General features: G+C 39.7%; 1 protein-coding gene across 1 annotated transcript in view; it reads right to left on the bottom strand.

The window, feature by feature from the left end:
* Window positions 1–6,268, bottom strand: part of UPK3A (uroplakin 3A) — a 931,143-nt gene extending 924,875 nt beyond the window's left edge. Inside the window, exon 1 of the mRNA XM_044087232.1 lies at window positions 6,214–6,268. Coding sequence (XP_043943167.1) covers window positions 6,214–6,268 — 55 coding nt within the window. The remainder of the gene's footprint in view (window positions 1–6,213) is intronic.
* Window positions 6,269–24,185: the final 17,917 nt, after the last annotated feature.

Here is a 24,185-nt window from a genome sequence, read left to right as displayed (position 1 = left end):
TTTAGCTTTCTCTATGCATTTCCAGTCTATTGTACATGAAGAAAAAAAAAAACATAAAAACTAGGACTTCTCAGCAAAGTGTAAAGCTAGGAGGCTGAAATGCTGTAGGGATACAGGGTAATATCCACCCAACAACAAGGTACTGTAATCCTGGCACTGGAAAAATTTCTTGTTTCTGAATGACCGTTTACTGTTTTTAACTTTCTCTATACAATTCCAGTCTATTCTACATAGACAAATGACCCATAAAACTAGGGTTCACAGTGAGAGGTAAAGCTAGGAGGCTGAAACTCTGCAGGCATTCAGGGTACTGTCCACTCTTAGACATGCTACTGTAATACTGGCATGGGCATAATAGTTTGTTTCTGTATGACAGTTTACTGTTTTTAGCTTTCTGTATGCAATTCCAGTCTATTCTACATAAAGAAAAATACCATATAAAAATAGGATTTCTCAGCGGGGATAAAGCTAGGAGGCTGAAACTTGACACGCATTCAAGGTACTATCCACTCTACTTCATGGCACTGTAATCCTGGCTCTGGCATCACATCTTCTTTCAGTATGACCATTCACTGTTTTCAGCTTTCTCTATGCATTTCCATTCTATTCTACATAGAGAAAAATACCCCATGTAAACTAAGATTCCTCAGCGAGGGGTAAAGCTATGAGGCTGACACTCTGCAGGCCCACAAGATACTATCCACCCTGTAAAAGGGTGCTGTAGTCCTGATTCTGGCATAATTGCTTATTTCTGTATCTCCGTTTGCTGTTTTTAGCTTTTCTATGCAATTCCTGTCTATTCTACATAAAGAAAAATACCCAGTGGAAACTAGGATTTTTCAGCGAGGGCTAAAGCTAGGAGGTGGAAACACTGCAGGCATACAGGGTAATATCCACCCTATTACAGTGCACTGTAAGCCTGGCACTGGCATAATTGCTTGTTTCTATATGACCATTTACTGTTTTTAGCTATCTCTCTGAAATTACAGTCTATTCTACATAGACAAATACCCCATAAAAAGTAGGATTTCTCAGTGAGGGGTAAAGTTAGAATCCGGAAACTCTGCAGGCATTCAGGGTACTATCCATCCTACAACATGGCACTGTAATCCTAACACTGGCATAATTGCTTGTTTCTGTATGACCATTTACTGTTTTTATCTTTCTCTATGCAATTCCAGTCTATTCTACATAAAGGAAACTACCCTATACAAACTAGGATTTCTCAGAAAGGGATAAAACTAGGAGGGCAAACCTCTGCAGACATTTAGGGCAGTATCCACCCTACAACAGGGCACTGAATGCTCACTCTGACATAACTTCTGCTTTCAGCATGACTGTTCACTGTTTTTAGCTTTCTCGATGCAGTTCCAGTCTATTCTACATAGAGAAAAGTACCCCATTTAAACTAGCATTTCTCAGCGAGGAGTAAAGCTAGGAGACTGAAACTCTGCAGCCACTATCCACCCTACAACAGGGCACTGTAAGCCTGACTCTGGCATGATTGCTGATTTCTCTATGACTGTTTACTGTTTTTAGCTTTTTCTATGCAATTCCACTTTCTTCTATGTAAAGAAAAATACCCCATGGAAACCAGGATTTGTCAGTGACAGGTAAAACTAGGAGGCTGAAATGCTACAGGCATACAGGGTACTATCCACCCTATAAAAGGGTGCTGTTAGCCTAGGTAGAACTCCCACAACTCCTTCACTTTAATCAACTCACCTTTGCTCATAAATTTATTAACCAGCCCCATAACATTCATTCCCTTCAAACCATTCTCCAACTAGGCCCATAAGATCAAGCAACAAAAATCAACTCACTCTTATCAAACCCAAAAACTCAGCAGGAGAAGCCATATTTTCATGTACCATATCTAAACTTTCGAACAATCTTCCACCCTCTATATTCTCTAGTAGTTACTCTACCTTCCAGCAGTCTTTTCAAGACTGCGTGCAAATTCCACTTAAATTTGCATTGGCTTTATCCTTGTTCTAATCCAGACTAACATTCCCACCCTTACGCCCCCCCCCCCCACCTAGACTCTTAACCCAACTATACTATTGCCACTACTAACCACAGTTAGAAATAGCTAGTTGTATTTACATACTTTAATATCTTGTCTGGCAACTTTGTTACTACTATTATAAACAACAAGAAACTATCTTAACTTGCAACATTTACAGTATTTACTGTTGATAATCAATATCTTGTTATTGTATTAAAGCCAACAACCTGTAATGTTGTTTACTGTTGCTGCAACTTTGTATCTCTTTTAATCATGTACATGATGTGGACCATTTCTCCCACAGCATCCATTGAAAAAGGACCTGCATCCAGTCAGAATTTCCCGGTAAACAAATGTAAATAAATAAATAAATAAATAAATTTACTCCTCACTGAGAAATCCTAGTTTTTATGGGGTATTTTTCTTTATGCAGAAAAGACTCAAAATGCATAGAGAAAGCAAAAAAAACAGAGAACAGTCATACTGAAAGAAGAAATTATGCTAGAGCTAGGATAACAGTGCCCAGTTTTAGGGTGGATAGTACCCTGTACACCTGCAGCATTTCAGCCTCCTACCTTACTCCTCATTGAGAAATCCTAGTTTGTATGGGGTATTTTTCTTTATGTAGAATAGACTGGAATTGCATAGAGAAAGTTAAAAACAGTAAGCGGTCATACAGAAATAAGCAATTATGCCAGAGTCAGGACTAGAGTGCCCTGTTGTAGGGTGGATAGTACCATGTGGGCCTGCAGAGATTCAGCCTCATAGCTTTACCCCTCACTGAGAAATCCTATTTTCCATGGGATATTTTTCTCTATGTAGCATAGACAGGAAATGCATAAAGAAAGCTAAAAAGGAGAATGGTCATAGTGAAGGAAGTTATGATGCCAGAGTCAGGATTACAGTGCCATGCTTTAGGGTGGATAGCACCCTGAAAGCCTACAGAGTTTCAGCCTCCAAGCTTTACCTCTTGCTGATAAATCCTAGTTTTTTGGGGGTATTTTTCTTTATGTACTATACACTGGAAATCCATAGAGAAAGCAAAAAACAGTGAACAGTCATACTGAAAGAAGAAGTTATGCTAGAGCCAGGATAACAGTGCCCTGCTGTAGGGTGGATAGTACCAAGTATGCCTGTAGCGTTTCACCCTCCTAGCTTTACACATCACTGACAAATCCTGGTTTCTATGGGGTATTTTTCTTTATGTAGAATAGACTGGAATTGCATAGAGAAAGCTAAAAACAGTAAACAGTCATACAGAAATCAGCAATTATGCCAGAGTCAGTATTACAGTTCCCTTTTGCAGGGTGGATAGTGGACTGTGGGTCTGCAGAGTTTCAGCCTCCTAGCTTTACCTCTTGCATAGCAATCCTAGTTTAAATATGATATCTTTCTCTGTATAGAATAGACTGGAAATGCATAGAGAAAGCTAAAACAGTGCATGGTCATACTGAAAGAAGATGTGATACCAGAGTTAGGGTTATAGTGCTCTTTTTTAGGGTGGACAGCATGCTGATGGCCAGTTGAATTTTAGCCTCCTAGCTTTACACCCCCACTGAGAAATCCTAGTTTTTATGTTGTTTTTTCTTTATGTAGAATAGACTGGAAATACATAGAGAAAGAAAAAAAAACAGTGAACGGTCATACTGAAAGAAGAAGTTATGGTAGAGCCAGGATAACAGTGTCCTGTTTCAGGGTGGATAGTACCCTGTCAGCCTGCAGCATTTCAGCTTCCTTCGTTGAGAAATCCTAGTTTCCATGGGGTGTTTTTCTTTATGTAGAATAGACTAGAATTGCATAGAGAAAGCTAAAAACAGTAAGCGGTCATACAGAAATAAGAAATTATGTCAAAGTCAGGACTACATTGCCCTGTTGTAGGGTGGATAGTACCCTGTGGGCCTGCAGAGTTTCAGCCTCATAATGTTAACCCTCACTGAGAAATCCTATTTTCCATGGAATATTTTTCTCTATGTAGAATAGACTAGACATGCATAGGGAAAGCTAAAAAATAGACTGGTCATACTTTAAGAAGATGTGATGTCAGAGACAGGATTACAGTGCCATGAAGTAGGGTGGATAGTACCTTGAATGCTTGCTACGTTTCATCCTCCCAGCTTTACCCCCCACTGAGAAATCCTATTTTTTATGTGGTATTTTTCTTTATGCAGAATGGACTGTAATTGCATACAGAAAGCTAAAAACTGTAAACTGTCATACAGAAACAAGCTTTTATGCCAATGCCAGTGTTACAGTAGCCTGTTGTAGGGTGGATAGTACTCTGAATTCCTGCAGCATTTCAGACTTCTATCTTAACCACTCACTGAAAAATCTTAGTTTTTATGGGGTATTTTTCTTTATTTCTTTATTTCTGAATGCCTACCAAGATTCAGCCTACTAACTTTACCCCTCTCTGGTAAATCATCGTGTCCATGGGGTATTTTTCACTATGTAGAATAGACTGGGTATGCATAGAGAAAGCTAAAAACAGTGCACAGTCATACTCAAAGAAGATGTGATGCCAGAGCCGGGATTACAGTGCCATGTTTTAGGGTGGGTAACACCTTGAATGTCTGCAGAGTTTCAGCCTTCTTGCTTTACCCCTCAATAAGAAATCCTAGTTTTTATGGGGTATTTTTCTTTATGTACAATACACTAGAAATCCATAGAGAAAGCAAAAAATAGTGAGTACTCATACTGAAAGAATAAGTTATGCTAGAGCTAGGCTAACAGCACCCTTTTGTAGGGTGGATAGTACCCTGTATGCCTGTAGCATTTCAGCCTCCTAGCTTTAGCCATCGTTGACAAATCCTGGTTTCCATGGGGTATTTTTCTTTACGTAGAATAGACTGGAATTGCATAGAGAAAGCTAAAAACAGTAAACAGTCATAAAGAAATCAGCAATTATGCCAGATTCAGGATTATAGCACCCAGTTGCAGTGTAGATATTGCACTGTGGGCCAGCAGAGTTTCAGCCTTCTAGCTTTAGCTGTCGCTGAGAAATCCTAGTTTAAATTGGGTATCTTTCTCTATGTAGAATAGAGGAAATGCATAGAGAAAGCTAAACACACTGAATAGTCATACTAAAAGCAGACATTAGGCCAGAGTGAGCATTCAGTGCCCTGTTGTAGTGTGGATACTACCCTGAATGTCTGCAGAGTGTCAGCCTCCTAGCATTATGCCTTTCTGAGAAATCCTACTTTTTATGGGGTATTTGTCTATGTAGAAAAGACTGGAATTTCATAGAGAAAGCTACAAATGGTAAACAGTCATACAGAAAAAAGCAATTATGCCTGTGCCGGGCTTACAGTGCGCTGTAGTAGGGTGTATATTACCTCATATGCCTGCAGTGTGTCATCCTCCTAGCTTCACCCCTCGCTGAGAAATCCTAAACCATCCTAAACACCCATGCCCCTGTAAGAAATGCTAAAGTCAGATCCAGGCATGCCCCATGGTTACAAAAGACCACCAGCACCCTAATGAAATCCAGAGATAAGGCCTGGGAGCACTGGCGACTAACAAAAAATAACTCAGATAGGCAATCATTCCTTGAACTGCGCAATAAAGCCAAAAAGCAAATAAAATTAGACAAATCCCTCTACTATAAATCCACCCTAAACTCTACCAACCACAACACTAAGCAATTCTGGTCTACTATTAACACTATCTTCCACCCAGGGAAGGTTGATACCCCCAGCCGTCCATTCCCTACACCTCCAGCAGCATTGCTAAATCCTTCAACAAACACTTCACTGAAACTATAACATCTCTAAACAAACAACACTTCCCTACAACAGCCCTCCAACTCCTAACCCTAAACCCCACTCCTCTTTTCTTCTTCATCTCAGTACCTACCTCCAACATAAAAAGACTATTGTCAAAACTTAAACCCACCAAACTCGCAGCTGACAACCTCCCCTCTGAATACTTGAAAATTGCAGCTGATACACTAGCCTACTCAATTTCAATTCTAATCAACCATTCCATAACAGAAGGCTATGTTCTCTCAATATGGAAAGAATCCCACATCATTCCCCTCCACAAAGGCACCCCCTCAACCAACCTCTCTAGTTACCACCCCATTGCTATCCTCTCCCCTCTCTCCAAGACACTTAAAAAATGTATCAACACCCAGGTCTCCAACTACCTCCTAGCTAATAATCTCCTCTCCAAAATGCAGCATGGTTTCAGGCCATACCCAGCACTACCTCCACTCTGATTTCCTTCATCAACACTATACTTCATCACAAAAGCAATGGCCATTTCTCTATTGCCATATTTCTAGATCTCTCAAAGGTCTTTGACATGGTATCTCATGAGCTACTACTCTCCCTAAGCTCTCCTTCTCACAATCAGCCTGCAACTGATTCCACAGCTGTCTACACTGATGCCAGCAATCAGTAATCTGGGACGATAACCTATCACCTTGCCTCCCAGATACTCTCGTAGTTCCCCAAGGGTCTATCCTTGGCCCTCTGCTATTCTCACTTTTCACTAACAACCTATACTGCCACCACACAAGCATCTCTTATACAGTACACAGATGACTCTGCTCTCATCTGCTCTGCCCCCACTCTACCAGAACTACAACAAATCACACAGGAATCATTCTTTTCTGTAGAAAGCTGGCTATCCAATGCTCAACTCCTACTCAACCCAAGTAAGACAAAACGTTTCCTGTTCCAACCTTCCAAAGCCACCCAAAACACCCCCACTTCAGCATTCTCGCCAAAGACAATACCATCATCACTCCATCAGAACACACAAAATTACTCGGTGTGGAAATAGACAACAAACTTAGATTTGACATCCACATATCTCTCACAATAAAAAAGTTCATAAGAAACTTGGTGCATTATATCAAAGCCACCAATTCCTAACCAAGGTGGCTAGAATCTCCATAGCCAATTCCCCGCTAATCTCCACCCTACTCTATGCATCCCCCATACTAACCAACCTTAGACAGACAGACATACACAAGCTTAAACTAGCATTTCTCAGTGAAGAGTAAAGCTTGGAGACTAAACCTCTGCAGGCCCACAGTGCACTATCTACCCTACAACAGGGCACTGTAATCTTGACTCTGGCATAATTGCTGATTTTTGTATAACTGTTTACTGTTTTTAGCTTTCTCTATGCAATTCCAGTCTATTCTGTGTAAAGAAAAATACCCCATGGAAACCAGGATTTGTCAGCAACGGGTAAAACTAGGAGATTGAAATGCTACAGGCATTACTGAGTACTATCCACCCTACAACAGGGCACTGTTATCCTGGCTCAAGCATAACTTGTTCTATCAGTATGACTGTTCACTGTTTTTTGCTTTCTCTATGGATTTCCAGTGTATTGTGCATAAAGAAAAATACCACATAAAAACGAGGATTTCTCAGCGAGGGGTAAAGGTAAAAGGCTGAAACTCTGCAGGCCCTCAGGGTACTATCCACCTTACAACGGGGCACTGCAATTTTGGTAGTGGCAGAATTGCTTGTTTCTATATGTCTGTGTACTGTTTTTAGCTTTCTGTAAGCAATTCCTAGTTATTTACATTTAGAAAAATACCCCAGAAGAACTAGGATTTCTCAGCTAGAGGCTGAAATTCTGTAGGCATTCAGGGTAATATCCCTCCTACTTCAGAGCACTGTTATCCTGGCTCTTGCATCACATCTTCTTTCAGTATGACCGTTCACTGTTTTTAGGTATCTCTATGCATTTCCAGTCTTTTCTACATACAGAAAAATACCCCATGGAAACTAGGATTTCTCAGCAAGGGGTAAAGGTAGGAGGCTGAAACTCTGCAGGAATTCAGGGTGCTATCCACCCTACAACACAGCAATGTAATCCTGGCACTGGCAAAATTGCTTGTTTCTGTGTGACCATTTTCTCAGTTTAGCTTTCTCTATGCATTTCCAGTCTATTCTACATAGAGAAAAACACCCCAAGGAATCTAGGATTTTTCAGTTAGGGGTAAAGCTAGGAGGCTGAAACTCTGCAGGCCACAGGGTACTGTCAACCCTACAACAGGGTGCTGTAATACTTACTCAGGCATAATTGCTTATTTCTGTGTGACCGTTTATTTTTATAGCTTTCTCTATGCAATTCCAGTCTATTCTACATAAAGGAAACTACCCCATAAAAACTAGGATTTCTCAGTGATGGATAAAGCTAGTAGGCTGAAACTCTTTAGGCATTCAGGACACTATCCATACTACAACAGGGGACTGCAATGCTGGCTCTGACATAACTTCTTCTTTTAGTATGACTGTTCACTGTGTTTAGCTTTCTCTATGCATTTCCAGTCGATTCTACATAGAGAAAGTTACGCCATTTAAACTAGGATTTCTCAGTGAGGGTGAAAGCTAGGAAGCTGAAACTTTGCAGGCCCACAGAGCACTGTCCACCCACAACAGGATGCTGTAATCATGACTCTAGCATAACTGCTTATTTCTGCCTGACCTTTTACTCTTTTCAGCTTTCTCTAACCAATTCCAGTCTATTATACATAAAGCAAAATACCAAATGCAAACTAGGATTTGTCAGCAAGGGGTAAAGCTAGGAGGCTGAAAAGCTACAGTCATACAGGGTACTATCTACCCTACAACAGGGCATTGCTATCCTGGCTCTAGCATAACTTTTACTTTCAGTATGACGGTTCTGTGTTTTTTGCTTTCTCTATGCATTTCCAGTCTATTCTACATAAAGAAAAATATCCCATAAATAACTAAGAGTTTAAAGTGAGGGGTAAAGCTATCAGGCTGAAATGCTGCAGGTATACATTGTAATATCCACTCTACAATAGGGTACTGTAATCCTGGCACTGGAATAATTGCTTGTTTCTCAATGACTGTTTTTAGCTTTCTCTATAAAATTCCAGTCTATTCTACATAGAAAAATAACCCATAAAACTAGAGTTTCTCAGCGAGGGGTAAAGCTAGGAAGCTGAAACTCTGCAGGTATTCAGGGTACTATCCACAATACAATAGGCTAATGTAATCCCGGTATTGGCATAATAACTTGTTTTTTGTATGACAGTTTACTGTTTCTAGCTTTCTGTATGCAATTCCAGTCTATTCTACATAGAGAAAGATACCGCATGGAAACTAGGATTTCTCAGTGAGGGGTAAAGCTATGAGGCTGACATTCTGCAGTCTCACAAGCTACTAGTCACCCAGCAACAGGGCACCGTAGTCCTGACTCTGGCATAATTGCTTATTTCTGTATCACCATTTACTATTTTTAGCTTTCTCTATGCAATTCCAGACTATTCTACATAAAGAAAAATACCCCAAGGAAACTAGGATTTTTCAGCGAGGGGTAAAGCTAGGAGGCTGAATCACTGCAGGCGTACAGGGTAATATCCACCCTACTGCAGTGCACTGTAAGCTGGCACTGGCATAATTGCTTGTTTTTGTATGAACGTTTACTGTTTTTAGCATTCTCTATGAAATTCCGGTCTATTCTACATAAAGAAAAATAACCTATAAAAAGTAGGATTTACCCAGTGGGGGGGGGGTAAAGCTAGGAGGCTGAAATGCTGCAGGCATTCAGGGTACTATCCACCCTACAACAGAAACCCTGGCATTGGCATAACAGCTTACTTCTGTATGACAGTTTACAGTTTTTAGCTTTCTGTGTGCAATTCCACTCTATTTTACATAAAGAAAAATACCACATAAAATAAGATTTTTTAGCGGGGTTAAAGCTAGGAGGCTGAAACTTGGCAGGTATTCAATGTACTATTCACCCTACTTCATGGCACTGTAATCCTGGCTCTGACATCACATCTTCTTTCAGTATGACCAGTCTCTTTTTTAGCTTTCTCTATGCATGTTTAGTCTATTCTACATAGAGACAAATAGTCCTAATTCTGGCATAATTACTTATTTCTATATGACCACTTACTGTTTTTTGTTTTCTCTATGCATTTCCAGTCTATTCTACATAAAGAAAAATACTCCATTAAAAACTAGACTTTCTCAACAAGGCGTAAAGCTAGGAAGATGAAACTCTGCAGGCCATCAGGGTGTTATCCACCCTAAAACAAGGCACTGTAACCCTGGTACTGGCATCATATCTTCTTTCAGTATGACCGTGCACTGTTTTAATATTTCTCTATGCATTTCCAGGGTAAAGAGAAAGATACCCCATTAAAACTAGAATTTCTCAGTGAGGGGTAAAGCTAGAAGGCTGAAATTCTGCAGACCCACAGTGCACTATCCACCACACAACAGGAGCACTGTAATCCTGACTCTGGCATAATTGCCGATTCTGTATGACTGTTTTTTTTTTTAGCTTTCTCTAAGCAATTCCAGTCTATTCTACATAAAGAAAAATACCCCATGGAAACCAGGATTTGTCAGTAACAGGTAAAGCTAGGAGGCTGAAACATTACAGGCATACATGTTACTATCCACCCTACAACAGAGCACTGTTATCCTGGCTATAGCATAACTTCTTCTTCTTTCAGTATGACTGTTCACAGTTTTTTGCTTTCTCTACGGATTTCCAGTGTATTGTAAATAAAGAAAAATACCGCATAAAACTAGGATTAGTCAGTGAGGGGTAAAACTAGGAGGCTAAAACTCTGCAGGCATTCAGGGTGCTATCCACCCTAAAACAAGGCACTGTAATCCTTGTAGTGGCATAATTGCTTGTTTCTGTATATCTGTTTATTGTTTTTAGCTTTCTCTAAGCAATTCCCATCTATTCTACATTAAGAAAAATACCCCAGAATAACTAGGATTTCTTAGAGAGAGATAAAGCTATCAGGCTCGGCAGGCGTTCAGGGTAATATCCATACTACTTCAAGGCAGTGTAATCCTGGCTCTGGCATCATCTTTCAGTATGACCATTCACTGTTTTTTAGCTTTCTCTCTGCATTTCCAGTATATTCTACTTAGAGAAAAATACCCCATGGAAACTATACTTTCTCAACTAGGGAAAAGCTCAGAGGCTGAAATTCTGCAGACATTCAGGGTACTATCCACCCTACAACAGGGCAATGTAATCCTTGCACTGGCATAATTGCTTGTTTCTGTGTGACCGTTTACTCTTTGTAGCTTTCTCTATGCAATTCCAGTGTATTCTACTTAAAGAAACATACCCCATAAAAACTATGATTTCTCAGAAAAGCATAAAGCTAGGATGCTGAACTCTGCTGGCCCACAGGATACTATCAACCCTACAAAAGGACACTGTTATCTTGACTCTGGCATAATTGCTTATTTCTGTGTGACCGTTTATTATTTTAGCTTTCTCTATGCAATTCCAGTCTATTCTACATAAAGGAAACTATCCCATAAAAACTAGGATTTCTCAGTGAGGGATAAATCTAGTAGGCTGAAACTCTACAGGCATTCAGGGCACTGTCCACCCTACAACAGGGGACTGCAATGCTGGCTCTGATGTAACTTCTTTCAGTATGACCATTCACTGTTTTTAGCTTTCTCTCTGCATTTCAAGTCTATTCTACATAGAGAAAGTTACCCCATTTAAACTAGGATTTCTCAGCTAGGGTTAAAGCTAGGAGGCTTAAATACTGCAGGCCCACATGGAACAATACACCCTCAACAGGGAGATGTAATCCTGAATCTGGCATAATTGTTTATTTCTGCCTGACCTTTTACTGTTTATAGCTTTCTCTAAGCAATTCCAGCCTATTCTACATAAAGCAAAATACCCAGTGGAAACTAGGATTTGTCAGCAAGGGGGAAAAGGAAGGAGGCTGAAAAGCTACAGTCATACAGGGTACTATCCACCCTATAACAGGGCACTGTTATTCTGGCTCTAGCATAAATTCTACTTTGACTATGACCATTCACTTCTTTTTGCTTTCCCTATGCATTTGCAGTCTATTCTACATAAAGACAAATATCCCACAAAAATAGGGTTTCTCAGCGGGGGTAAAGCTTGGAGGCTGAAACTCAGCAGGCATTGAAGGTACTATCTACCCTACTTCATGGAACTGTAATCCTGGCTCTGGCATCATATTCTTTCAGTATGACCAGTCTCTTATTTTGCTTTCTCTATGCATTTTCATTCTATTCTACATAGAGAAAAATATCCCATGGAAAATAGGACTTCTCAGTGAGGTGTAAAGCTATGAAGTTGAAACTCTGCAGGCCCACAGGGTACTATCCACCCTACAACAGGGTGCAGTAGTCCTGACTCTGGCATAATTGCTTATTTCTGTATGACAGCTTACTGTATTTAGCGTTCTCTATGCAATTTCAGTCTATTCTACATAAAGAACAATACCCCATGGTAACAAGGATTTCTCAAAGAGGGGTAAGGCTAGAAGGCTGAAATGCTGCAGGCAGATAGGGTACTATCCACCCTAAAACAGGGCACTGTTATCCTGGCTGTAGCATAACTACTTCTTTCAGTATGACTGTTCAATTTTTTTGCTTTCTCTATGCATTTCCAGTCTATTCTATATAAAGATACCTCATTTAAACTAGGATTTCTCAGTGAGGAGTAAAGCTAGGAGGCTGAAATTTCGCAGGCATACAGGGTAATATCCACCCTACAACAGGGTACTGTAATCCTGACACTGATCTAATTGCTGATTTCTGTATGACTGTTTACTGTTTTTAGCTTTCTCTATGCACTTCCAGTCTATTCTACGTGAAGAAAAATGCCCCATGGAAACCAGGATTTGTCAACGACAGGTAAAGCTAGGAGGCTAAAACTCTGCTGGCATTCAGGGTGCTATCCACCCAAAAATAGGACACTGCAATCCTGGTAGTGGAAAATTGGCTTGTTTTTGTATGTCCGTTTCCTGTTTTTAGCTTTTTCTAAGCAATTCCTGGCTATTCTATATTAAGAAAAATACCCCAGAAGAACTATGATTTCTCAGCAACAGATAAAGCTAGGAGGCTGAAACTCTGTAGGCATTCAGGGTAATATACATATTACTTCAGGGTACTGTAATCCAGGCTCTGGCATCACATCTTCTTTCAGTATGACCGGTCTCTTTTTTTAGCATTCTCTATGCATTCCCAGTCTATTCTACATAGAGAAAAGTATCCCATGGAAAATAGAATTTCTCAGTGAGGGGTAAAGCTAGGAGGCTTAAACTCTGCAGGCCCACACGATACTATCCACCCTTTAATAGGGCGATGTAATCCTGAATCTGGAATAATTGCTTATTTTTGTATGACTGCTTACTGTTTTTAGCTTTCTCTATGCAATTCCAGTCTATTCTACATAAAGAAAAATACCCCATGGAAACTTGGATTTCTCAAAGAGGGGTAAGGATAGAAGGCCAAAATGCTGCATGCATACAGGGTACTATCCACCCTAAAAAACCTGGCTCTAGCATAACGTGCATAGCGAGAGGTAAAGTTAGGAGGCTGAAACTTTGCAGGCATTCAGTATGACCATTCACTGGTTTTTTTGCTTTCTCTATGTATTTTGAGTCTATTCTACATAAAGAAAAATACCTCATAAAAACTAGGATTTCTCAACGAGCATTAGAGCTAGGAGGCTGAAACTCTGCAGGCCCACAGGGCACTATCCACCCTCATCAGGGAGCTGTAATCCTGACTCTGGCATAATTGCTTATTTTTGCCTGACCTTTTACTCTTTTTAGCTTTTTCTAAGCAATTCCAGTCTATTCTACATAAAGCAAAATACCACATGGAAACTAGGATTTGTCAATGAGGGGTAAAGCTAGGAGGCTGAAAAACTACAGTCATACAGGGTACTATCCACCCTACAACAGGGCACTCTTATCCTGGCTCTACCATAACTTCTACTTTCAGTATGACCGTTCACTGTTTTTTGCTTTCTCTATTCATTTCCAGTCTATTCTACATAAAGAAAAATACCCCATAAAAATCATTTCTCAGCAAGGGGTAAAGTTGGGAGGCTGAAACGCTGCAGGTATATAGGGTAATATCCACCCTAAAGTAGGGTACTTTAGTCCTGGCACAGGAATAATTGCTTGTTTCTGAATGACTGTTTACTGTTTTTAGCTTTCTCTAAACAATTCCATTCTATTCTACATTGAAAAATAACACATAAAACTAGGGTTTCTCAGTGAGAGGTAAAGCTAGGAGGCTGAAACTCTGCAAGCATTCTGGGTACTATCCACCCTACAGCAGGATACTGTACTACTGGCATTGGAGTAACAACTTGTTTCTGTATGACAGTTTACTGTTTTAGCTTTATGTATGCAATTCCAGTCTATTCTACATAAATAAAAATGCCACATAAAAAACAGGATTTCTCAGCAGGGATAAAGCTAGGAGGCTGAAACTTGACAGGCATTCAAGGTACTATCCACCCTACTTCATGGCAGTGTAATCCTGGCTCTGGCATCACATTTTCTTTCAGTATGACCATTCACTGTTTTCAGCTTTCTCTATGCATTTCCAGTCTATTCTACATAGAGAAAAATACCCCATGGAAACTAGGATTTTGCAGCGAGGGCTAAAGCTATGAGGCTGACACTCTGCAGGCTCAAAAGTTACTATCCAGCCTGCAACAGGGTGATGTAGTCCTGACTTTGGCATAATTGCTTATTTCTGTATCACAGTTTACTTTTTTTAGCTATCTCTATGCAATTCCAGTCTATTCTACATAGACAAATACTCCTTAAAAATTAAGATTTCTCAGAAAGGGATAAAGCTAGGAGGATGAAACTCTGGAGAAATTCAGGACAGTATCCACCCTATAATAGGGCACTGAGTGCTTGCTCTAGCTTAACTTATGCTTTCAGTATGACCACTCACTGTTTTTAGCTTTCTCTATACATTTCCAGTCTATTCTATGTAGAGAAAAATGCCCCATGGACCCTACTTCATGGCATTGTAATTCTGGCTCTGGAATCACATCTTCTTTCAGTATAACAGATCTCTTTTTTAGCTTTCTCTATACTTTTCCAGACTATTCTACATAGAGAAAAATATCCCATGGAAAATAGGATTTCTCAGTGAGGGGCAAAGCTAGTAGGCTGAAACTCTGCAGGCTTGCAGGGTACTATCCATGCTACAACATGGCTCTGTGGTCCTGGCTCTGGTATAATTGCTTTTTTCTGTATGACTGCTTACTGTTTTTAGCTTTCTCTATGCAATTCCAGTCTATTCTATGTAAAGAAAATTACCCCATGGAAACCAGGATTTGTCAGCTACAGGTAAAGCCAGGAGGCTGAAACACTACATGCATACAGGGTAATATCCACCCTTTAAGAGGGCAATGTTATCCTGTCTCTAGCATAACTTCTTCTTTCAGTACGACTGTTCATTTTTTTTTTTTTGCTTTCTCTGTGGATTTCCAGTGTATTGTACATAATGAAAAATAACACACAAAAACTAGAATTTTTCAGCAAAGATGCAAAGCTAGCAGGCAGAAATTCTGCAGGCATTCAGGGTGCTTTCCACCCTAAAACAGGGCACAGTAATCCTGGCTCTAGCATTACATCTTGTTTCAGTATGACCGTGCACTGTTTTTAGCTTTCTCTATGCATTTCCAGTCTATTCTACATACAGAAAAATACCCCATCAACACTAGGATTTATCAGCGAGGAGTAAAGGTAGGAGGCTGAAACTCTGTAGATCCTAATGGTACTATCTACCCTACAATGGGGCACTGCAATCCTGGTAGTGGCAGAATTGCTTTTTTGTGTATGTCCATTTACTGTTTTTTGCTTTCTCTAAGCAATTCCTCACTATTCTACATTAAGAAAAATCCCCAGAAGGACTTAGATTTCTCAGCAAGAGGTAAAACTAGGAGGCTGAAACTCTGCAAGCATTCAGGGTAATATCCATACTACTTCAGGGCACTGTAATTCTGGCTCTGGCATCACATCTTTTTTCAGTATGACCCTTCACTGTTTTTAGCTTTCTCTCTGCATTTCCAGTCTACTCTACAGAGAGAAAAATACCCCATCAAAACTAAGATTTCTCAGCGAGGGTAAAGCTAGGAGGCTGAAACTCTGCAGGCATTCAGTGTGCTGTCTACCCTACAACAGGGTAATGTAATCCTGGCACTGGCATACTTGCTTTTTTCTGTTTGACCATTTACTCTTTTTAGCTTTCTCTATGTAATTCCAGTCTATTCTACTTAAAGAAAAATACCCCATAAAAACTACGATTTCTCAATAAGGGGAAGAGCTAGGAGGCTGAACTCTGCAGGCATTCAGGGTACTATCGACCCTAACACAGGGCTCTGTAATCCTGACTCTGGCATCACATCTTCTTTCAGTATGACCATTCACTGTTTTTAGCTTTCTCTATGCATTTACAGTCTACTCTACAGAGAGAAAAGTACCCCATGGAAACTAGGCTTTCTCAGTGAGAGGTAAAGCTAAGAGGCTGAAACTCTGCAGGCCTGCAGGGTACTATACATGCTACAACACAACTATGTAGTCCTGGATCTGGTATAATTGCTTTTTTCTGTATGACTGCTTAGTGTTTTTAGCTTTCTCTATGCAATTCCAGTCTATTTTACGTAAAGAAAATTACCCCATGAAAACCAGGATTTGTCAGTGACGGGAAAAGCTAGGAGGCTGAAACTCTGCAGGCTCACAGGGTACTATCAACCCTACAACAGGCACTGTAATCCTGACTCTGGCAGAATTGCTTATTTATGTGTGACCGTTTAGTGTTTTTAGCTTTCTCTGTGCAATTTTGGTCTATTCGATATAAAGGAAACCACCCCATAAAAACTAGGATTTCTCAGTGAAGGATAAACCTAATTGGCTGAAACTCTGTAGGCATTCAGGGCACTTTCCCTCCTACAAAAGGGGACTGCAATGCTGGCTCTGACATAACTTCTTCTTTCAGTATGTCCATTCACTCTTTTTAGCTTTCTCTATGCATTTCCAGTCTATTCTACATAGAGAAAGTTACCCCATAGGATTTCTCAACGAGGGTTAAAGCTAGGATCCTGAAACTCTGCAGGCTTTCAGGGTACTATCCACCCTACAACAGAGCAATGTAATCCTGGCACTGGCTTAATTGCTTGCTTCTGTATGACCTTTTACTGTTTTTAGCTTTCTCTATGCAATTCCAGTCTATTCTACATAAAGGAAAAAGTCTTTCAACTTTTCCCGGATAGGGGTCACACACTGGAACTCCGGTCTGCTAATGATTGGCAGTATATTTTTACGGTGCCGAGTTGCCAGCCCGACGCCCAACCTTCAAAGAAGGCACACCCATTCAAGCTCTCTCCTACCTGCATGTCTTTAACATTACGCGACCACGGGGAGGGCATGCAGACTCCACACAGAAGGCACTCCAGCTGAGAATCAAAAGGGAGAACCTCTTGCTGTGAGGCGATAATGTTAAACGCTGCACCACAGTGGCTTTACATAAAGGAAACTACCTTATAAAAACTAGGATTTCTCAGAAAGGGATACAGCTAGGAGACTGAAACTCGGCAGACATTGAGAGCAGTACTCACCCTACAACAGGGCACTGAATGCTTGCTCTGGCATAACTTCTGCTTTCAGTATAACCATTCACTGTTTTTAGCTTTTTCTATGCATTTCCAGTCTATTCTACATAGAGAAAGGTACCCCATTTAAACAAGCATTTCTCAGTGAGGAGTAAAGCTAGCAGACTGAAACTCTGCAGGCCCACAATGCAATATCCACCCTACAACAGGGCACTGTAATCCTGACTCTTGCATAATTGCTGATTTCTGTATGACTGATTAGTGTTTTTAGCTTTCTCTATGCAATTCCAGTCTATTCTACATAAAAATACCCCATAGAAACCTGGATTTGTCAGTGACGGGTAAAGCTAGGAGGCTGAAACACTACAGGCATACAGGGTACTATCCACCCTACAACAGGACACTAGCATAACTTTGTCTTTCAGTATGACTGTTCACTGTTTTTTGCTTTCTCTATGGATTTCCAGTGTATTGTACATAAAGAAAAATACCCCATAAAACTAGGATTTCTCAGCAAAGGCTAAAGCTAGGAGGCTGAAACTCTGCAGGCTTTTGGGTTGCTATCCATCCTAAAACATGGTACTGTAATCCTGGCTCTGGCATCACATCTTCTTTCAGTATGACCTTGTACTGTTTTTAGCTTTCTCTATACATTTCCAGTCTATTCTACATAGAGAAAAATAGCCCATGGACACTAGGATTTATCAGCGAGGGTTAAAGGTAGGAGAATGAAACTCTTGCAGGCCCACAAGGTACTATCAGTCCTACAACAGGGCACTGTAATCCTGACTCTGGCATAATTGCTTGTTTCTGTGTGACCGTTTATTTTTTTTTTTAGCTTTCTCTATGCAATTTTCTATTCTACATAAATGAAACTACCCCATAAAAACTAGGATTTCTCAGTCAGGGATAAAGCTAGTAGGCTGAAACTCTGTAGGCCTTCAGGGCACTGTCCACCCTATAACAGGGGACTGCAGTGCTGGCTCTGACATAACTTCTTCTTTCAGTATGACAGTTCACTCTTAGCTTTCTCTATGCATTTCCAATCTAGTCTACATAGAGAAAGTTACCCCATTTAAACTAAGATTTTTCAGCAAGGGTTAAAGCTAGGAGGCTGAAACTCTGCAGGCCCACAGGGCACTCAACACGGTGCTGTAATACTGACTCTGGCATAATTGCTTATTTCTGCCTGACCTTTTACTCTTTTTAGCTTTTCCTAAGCAATTCCAGTCTATTCTACATAAAGCAAAATACCCGATGAAAACTAGGATCTGTCAGCGAGGGGTAAAGCTAGGAGGCTGAAAAGCCACAGTCATGCAGGATACTATCTACCCTATAATGGGGCACTGTTATCCTGGCTCTAGAATAACTTTTACTTTCAGTATGACCGTTCACTGTTTTTTGCTTTCTCTATGCATTTACAGTCTATTCTATGTAAAGAAAAATACCCCATAAAAACTAAGATTTCTCAGTGAGAGGTAAAGCTAGTAGGCTGAAATGCTGCAGACATACAGGGTAATATCCTCCTACAACAGGGTAATGTAATCCTGGCACTGGAATAATTGCTTGTTTCGGAATGACCGTTTACTGTTTTTAGCTTCATCTATACAATTCCAGTCTATTCTACATAGAAAAATAACCCATAAAACTAGGGTTTATCAGCGAGGGGTAAAGCTAGCAGACTGAAACTCAGCAGGCATTCATGGTACTATCCACCCTACATCATGGCACTGTAATCCTAGCTCTGGCATCACATCTTCTTTCAGTATGAGCGTTCACTGTTTTCAGCTTTCTCTATGCATTTCCAGTCTAGTCTCCATAAAGAAAAATACCCCATGGAAACTAGGATTTCTCAGCAAGGAGTAAAGCTAGGAGGCTGAAGCACTGCAGGCATACCGGGTAATATCTACCCTACTACTGGCATAATTTCTTTTTCTGTATGACCGTTTACTGTTTTTAGCATTCTCTATGAAATTCCAGTCTATTCTACATAGAAAATACCCCATAAAAGGTAGGATTTCTCAGTGAGGGGTAATGCTAGGATCCTGATAATCTGCAGGCATTCAGGGTACTATCCACCCTACAACAGGGCACTGCAATTCTGGCTCTGGCATAACTTTTGCTTTCAGTATGACTGTTCACTGTTTTAGCTTTCTCTATGCATTTCCAGTCTATTTTACATAGAGAAAGATACCCCATTTAAACTAGGATTTCTCAGCAACAGCTAAAGCTAGGAGGCTGAAACTCTGCAGACCCACAGTGCACTAGCCCCCCTATAACATGGTGTTGTAATCCTGACTCTGGTGTAATCGCTGATTTCTGTATGACTGTTTACTGTTTTTAGCTTTCTCTATGCAATTCCAGTCTATTCTATGTAAAGAAAAATACCCCATGGAAACCAAGATTTGTCAGCAATGAATAAAGCTAGGAGGCTAAATTTCTACAGGCATACATGGTACTATCCACCCTATAACAAGACACTTTTTTCCTGGCTCTAGCATAACTTTTACTTTCAGTATGATCGTTCACTGTTTTTTGCTTTCTCTATTCATTTCCAGTGTATTCGACATAAAGAAAAATGCCCCATAAATCTAAGATTTCTCAGCAAAGGTTAAAGCTAGGAGGCTGAAAATACTGCAGGCATACAGGGTAATATCCACCCTACAACAGGGTACTGTAATCCTGGCACTGGAATAATTGTTTTTTTCTGAATGATCGTTTACTGTTTTTAGCTTTCTCTATACGATTCCAGTCTATTCTACATAGAAAAATAACCCATAAAACTCTGATTTCTCAGAGAGGGGTAAAGCTAGGAGGTTGAATCTCTGCAGACATTCTGGGTACTATCCACCCTACAACAGGTACTGTAACCCTGGAATTGGCATAATGGCTTGTTTCTGTATGACAGTTTACAGTTTTTAGCTTTCTGTATGCAAGTCCATCTATTCTACATAACACTGTAGTTAATGCACACAAAAGGGCGACCAAGTAGTATGCTCTTGGTAATACGTGTACCCTGGGGCACACGTCGGAACTCAGACAAAAATTTTTAAACCAAAGCGTGAATCCCAAGTTTCAAAAATCCAGTAAATCAGGACAAAATGATATTCTAAAGTATTGTTCTAAATTATTGCTAGTAATTTATACACTTAACTAAGACCGTCAAACATTATGAAACAGTATTTTAAAAAACATTACATAAATAAAAAATAAAAAATACGAAGACAAAAGAATGTGTTGTAGAATGGCAGATGAGCTCTTTAATGTAGTCCTTAACCAACAGGTGTGATCACGTACAGTAACATAGCATCTCGTATAACTGGTGCAAGGTAAATTTCCTTACATCTTGTGTAACTGATGCAAGGTAAACTTCCTTACGAGCCTCTTAACCCTGTAATGTTTGAAACCAAAATAATAAAAATTACTGTGTTCCAGTCTGTATCAGATATACCCACAGATATTAACTTAAGAGACTGTTGTTGCTTATAAAAACTTATCATAATATAAGAATTATAAAAATTATAAAACTGATTAATTGATTAAATGATTAGAATTAGGCTGTGTGTGTGAGAGTGGGTGAATTTTTGGATTATTGGTGGTCTATTCTCTTATTTTAATTTTAGTTTGCTTTATTCCACTTTATATTATACCTTATAAATTATAAAATAAAATAAAGATACCGAAACCGTGTGTTCGTACCACAATGAAAATACATGCGGAAAGGCAATAGAGATAAAAGCTAGTTCTGATTGTAGGTAGGGGGCTATGAAGCTATGTGGTTGGTCCTTGCCTCGGTAAGGATGGTGAATGATAAACAGGTCAACCAGATGGTTGTAATTGGATGAGAGGTGGCTGTGATGCTTACTGATTGGTGTCCAGTATAAATGCCAATGACGAATGTAAGAGGGACTGGTGGGCTGGCCAGAAAAGACGCATGTCTCCAGCGATTGGTTTGTGGGAGCCACAGAGGTGGGGAATGTGGTAGGGGAGGGAGGAGATCATCATATCCAAAGATGTTGGATGCTTAAGGTTACAATATAGGTTATAACTGGTGGAAAACAAGGAGGAAAAACCCAATTAGATGGCCTGTGAATAAGCATATTGTTGGTCAAGGAGTGTCATTAAGGAGACTATGATTGGGTTGCAGGTGGAGAATACGATTGGACAAAGGTGAGGGGGAGTGGCCTATTAGAGGGACAGTACATTTAAGCTAGTGGTTGGTTATGGTGTTATGCTAGGAAGGAAATGATCGGTTGGGAAGCAGGAGGGAACAGTAAACCACTAATGGACCAGTGAATCTGCAAGCGGCCAATGGGACGACCTTAGAAGCCCCACCAAGAGTTGGATATCGGTGTATTTTGGTGGCCACTAAGTGGGAATGATGGACTGGCTGAGCTGTGCTGCAAGGCATGGTTATTTTATTCATGAACAGTGCGGGCAGCAAAAAAGTTTGCCGTTTCCTTTTCAGGAACAAAATTGCAGCAATATATGGAAAATGAGGAGGTGATAAGGCAGACTGTAATCTAAAGACTTTCTTTAACTGTGTAATGAAATGAAATGAACTACACAGTAGGATAACCCAACCATGTGCTCCACATTCCCCTAGAACTCTGTGCTTTGACCAAATTATGACCAAATTATATGTGATAAAAGCAACTCATTTCAAACATCAGAGTAAATGCAGTAGGAAAAGATGAAATAGATAAACCATGCAGTATTAAATCAAAAATCCATGTGGTGGGCTGCCTCTTGATTTTGGTGTTAATGCAGAACCCACTCTGGAGACTTTCCTTAATACCATAATAAAATGAAATGCGCTGTAGAAAAACACAACCATGTGCTTTACATTTTCCTAGAACACTTTTTTGTGCTTTGACCAAACAATGTGTGATACATAAATACATTAATACATTAACAGTAGAACATTTCAGACATCTGTGAAAATGCAGTAAGATTAGATATATGAACAACCGGACTGACCCTGGATATAGAAAATAATAACACTGATTTTTGATGTGTGTTGTTCGCGTGGTTCCCCTGGCTGAAATGAAACCACTCCATATTCACCTCCATGTCTGTAATCCAGGGAATCACTACCCGATTTTTACTGTTGTCTTCATTTTTACGGAGCAGAAATATCCATAAATGCTGTAGAGTTAAGATAGTGTTTTAAACCGCAATTCGGTATCTAAGTTGATGGCAAGTTGCTGGAATGGATATAGATTGATATATCTAATTTAACTATTAATAATTCAAATTCAGATTAAAAACAAGCAAAAAGCAGGAAAAACCAAGCGGCTAATAATGCCCTAATACACGAGTACAAGCTCCTGAGCCCCTTCGCAATTACAATTTATGCTTATGTTACTCAATTGTATGGAGGTGGACATTTTTGGAAACCATCGTGCCCATGATAACCTTCACCAAATTAAACTGTAATGTGAATATCCGAACCCAAGAACAAACTCTTAAAACTCTTAAAAACAGGAGCCAGCATTCCCGCCTTTTTCAAAACTGCCTTTCTAGTATTGTTGTGCTCACTTGATTTAGATTTAGTATAAAACCCAAGATAAATGAGAGACATATAGTGGCCAATAGATACAATACGTATCTAGTGTGGATGTGATAGAATTGAATGAAATAAAATGATTGATAAATTGTGTCGTATTAGATGACTGAGTTGTCTTTTGGTAATGTACTTACCAGATCTCAGTGTAATGCTGAATTAAGCAAATTAGTAAAAACAGTAATAAACTAACTGTAATAAAATAGTAAAACTTGGTAAAAATTCCAGTTTACGGAAAAACCAAAGGAAAAAAAAAACAAATAACAAAATAGACAACATAATGAAAAAACATGGAAAAGACACTCAGGCTTTATGCCCAGGCTAGTTTAGAAATGTAATCAGATAATCGTATGATCCCATGCTTTCACAAATAGCTTCATCAGATCTGCCAACAGTGGAAACACAAAATAATAAGCAAAATAGACATTTATAAACATGTAAATATATATATAAAAATATAAAAGTGTAAAAAAATGTAAATAATGTGAGAATGGTTCAACATATTTAAACATATTTAAAAAAACAAAATGAAGATGCAGAAAGAAAAGTCACCAGAGTCCAGGGGGTCCCTGTTGATTATCCATCCAGTAAGGCTAGTAGTAAGCGTGGTGATGGCTCTTTTCTCAGGTTTAGTACACTGGAAATTGAGATTGTGGTGTTCAGCCCAGGAGGTTTGTTAGCCTGCAGTCTCAGTTGCCATTCAAGCTTTCTTTTCAAGATTGTCATTGTAGCTTCCAAGACGCTCTCCAAACTCTTGTATTTCCAGGATATGAAACTTAAATTCTGAGTATCCTGGTGTAGAGATATTGTGTTTAGCAAGAACATTTAATGGGCTGTTTTGCTTTATGTCTGTTAGGTGCCTTGCGATCCTGGTTTTTAATTTATTGATAGTCTTTCCCACATAAAATGCTGTACATTTGGTGCATTGGGCCTGATAAATACCTCTTTGTGTTGAACAATTCCCTAGAATATTGCTGTGGTAGGATTTGTTCGCATTCAGGCATAAGAAGGAGGTTGCTCATTAGGTGACAATATGAGCAGTTAGGTGGGCCGCAGCTGAAGGTGCCTCATCTGGTTTCTGATGGCATCAGAGAGATTCAGGATGCTTGTTCAAGGTGGTCTCTGAGGTTTTTGTTCCTTCTTATGCTGAATGTGGGTTTTTGGGGGATTAGTTTACTGAGTGATGTTTTTTTTCTCAGAATGACCCAGTTGTCT

The sequence above is a fragment of the Protopterus annectens genome, chromosome 11.part0 (assembly GCF_019279795.1).
Source record: "Protopterus annectens isolate FY-2018-M chromosome 11.part0, PAN1.0, whole genome shotgun sequence".
NCBI classification, from domain to species: domain Eukaryota; kingdom Metazoa; phylum Chordata; order Ceratodontiformes; family Protopteridae; genus Protopterus; species Protopterus annectens.
The sequence above is the reverse complement of the archived record's forward strand: the minus strand, read 5'-3'. Positions and strand labels throughout refer to the sequence as shown.